Source organism: Montipora capricornis, chromosome 12 (assembly GCF_036669925.1).
Source record: "Montipora capricornis isolate CH-2021 chromosome 12, ASM3666992v2, whole genome shotgun sequence".
Taxonomy (NCBI): Eukaryota; Metazoa; Cnidaria; class Anthozoa; order Scleractinia; family Acroporidae; genus Montipora; species Montipora capricornis.
Genome location: NC_090894.1, coordinates 4,594,668 through 4,597,167, shown reverse-complemented (window position 1 = coordinate 4,597,167; position 2,500 = coordinate 4,594,668). Strand labels below are relative to the sequence as shown.

Sequence of the window (2,500 nt, the reverse complement as noted above, 5' to 3'; positions counted from 1 at the left end):
ATATGAACCTTTTCTTGGATGTTTAAACAAAGCAAAGTAGGAAACGTCCGCTCCTTCACGCTCAATCACGCGCGAAGCCTGCGAGGTGATCTTCATTTAACCAAAATCAGTGTGCCGACCACTATGATATCTTGCATGTTACCTTGATATAGTCTAATCAGAACCTAGGGATCGATGCAATGAACAAGTCGTATATTTTGCGGGGCAGGTTGGGGTTCTAGGTAAAGGTAAAGGTACACGTTATTTAACGTTGGAAATTCCTTTACTCTCTAGAGAGTACTCTCCCAGGAAGCCGACGGTGCGCTCATTTTACCCCCCTCTTTCCATCAGTGCTCCGTTTTAAGGGTAGTTAAAGCTACTTAGGCTACACTGAAAGGAAAGAAGTCGAAGCAAGGATGTGAGATCCGGGGATCGAACTCAGGATAGGCCGCGCACTAACCGACTGTGCCATCCTTGCTCCTTGCAAGGAGCAAGTAATGTGCATATAAGCTCTTTTATGTCATACCGCTTTCATTCTTCAACCAAATGCTATATAGCACCACTTCCAGGTCAAAATGACACACACATACACCAGAAAACGAAAAAAAAAAAAAAAAAAAAGGTAAGCGGGCCTCACTCACACGCGCAGCCAACATGGCTCCGATAGTGATTGCACAGAGTCACGACATATTATGGTTAATTGTAATTTCAAACGCAGATGTCACCATTGCTGGAGGTTGTTGGATTCGTTTACACGACACATTATCGTGATCATCGCAGTCATCACCTTAGTGAAGTTTCAAGGCTATCGAGACGAACACAAGTCCTCTACTTTTTGGGAGACATACAATCTCACTGAACTAGATCACATGAAATTTTGATTTTGTACGAGAAGGGAAATCCGGAAAACTCGGGGAAAAACATGTCAGACCCGAGTAAATAACCGACAACCCCAATCCACACCCACGTATACATGGGTGCCGAAACCGCGACACTCAAAAGTAAGGCAAGTGCTCTCCCAACTAGAAAAGCCCTGCTCTTGAAGAGCAGTAGTTTTTTCCATGTTGATGTTGGTGAGTGGTCCCAGCACAGCGCACACCCTGCTCCCACAGTCAACTGCTCCCACAGTCAAGCTCCCACAGTCAAGCACATGAAGCATACGCAAACTCAGCAACTTGTTGTTCGTTATATCCTTTTGTTAGAACAATAAACCGGTTTTCAATTGAGTGTCGAAAATAATAAGATAATTACTTTGGTTTATGATTACTTCACTCAGTGATTGGTTCAAAGTTCTCGCGCCACTTTTTCAACCAATCAGAAGTGAAACCAAAACCAATCGTGGCTCGCGCGTGAACATTTCCCCGCGCTTTGTGTCGGCTACGTGTAATTACTTCGAGTTTTGATTGGTTTACTAGAACGTCTCCGTCCTTTTTGATTGCCAAAGTAGTTACTTTGGTTTTGGTTTTACGACACTCACTTGAAACTCGCTCTAGAAGCTAATTAACAACAAGAAAATGGGCTTGCGTGTGTTGCTTGTGTTTACGCTTGCGTCGCTAGTGAAAACCAGGCTTATGTTTTCATGCGGTGAAAACGGTTAAGTTCGTCAGAGCTGTTAACCACAGAATGGAGAGAATTCTTACTTGCTGAGCAGTTCACCATATTATTGTCGCTATCAAAAAACTTGGAAGAGCATCGACCGCAGCTATCTGCACGGCATTTTGCTTTAGGATTCGCTGGGCAACTCGAGCCTTCACAAGGATTGATGAGGCACATCATGAATGGCTCACCACGGGGACACGCTAAAAAGCAAACAAACACAGTCACGTAAGTTTTAGAGTGCAGTCTTCCGTCAACAGCTACATTTGAAAACAGAGATACAAAGAAACTTGAGGTGTTATGGTTGGAGAGGTGTGGTGGACTTTTAAAAGTCACAACCTCAAACTATTCGTGTGTGGCAGTCTTGAAGTTTCACAGACGTCATTCGTGTTCTCTCGGCTTGACTGAAAGTCTATGCAGACGAAAGTAGTCAGCGGGATTAATATACCGCAAAAAAGAGTCCATATTTACTGCTGTCTCACAGCCCTTGTTCATTAACTCTGCACACTATTCGAAAAGCGTAGGGGACAGAGTTCCCGGTGTTGTGGTCGGACCTTTCCAGCATGTGGTCGGCTTGGCAGGATTAGCTTGAAGGAATTCTGTCTGAATGAGACCACAATTGTGTATAGAGCGAGTTTCAATCAAGTGTCGTAAAATCAAAACCAAAGTAATTTGGTTTGACAATCCAGTAAACCAATCAAAACTCGAAGTAATCACATGTAGCCGACAAAAAGCGCGGGAAAATGTGCACGCGCGAGCCTAGATTGGTTTTGGTTTCACTTCTGATTAGTTGAAAAAGTGGCGCTAGAACTTTGAACCAATCAATGTGTGAAGTAATGCAAAACCAAACTGATTCGCTTATTACTTTCGACACTCAATTGAAAACCGCTCTAACAGCCAGAAGTCAGGCTACTTAGCGATATGC

General features: G+C 43.6%; 1 protein-coding gene across 5 annotated transcripts in view; it reads right to left on the bottom strand.

Annotated features, from left to right (window-relative positions):
- LOC138026919 (thyroglobulin-like) overlaps positions 1 to 2,500 on the bottom strand; it is a 40,617-nt gene that overhangs the window by 12,252 nt on the left and 25,865 nt on the right. For all 5 annotated transcript variants that reach the window (XM_068874379.1, XM_068874381.1, XM_068874382.1 and 2 more), the window contains one exon: positions 1,620 to 1,778. In XM_068874379.1, coding sequence (XP_068730480.1) covers positions 1,620 to 1,778 — 159 coding nt within the window. The remainder of the gene's footprint in view (positions 1 to 1,619; positions 1,779 to 2,500) is intronic.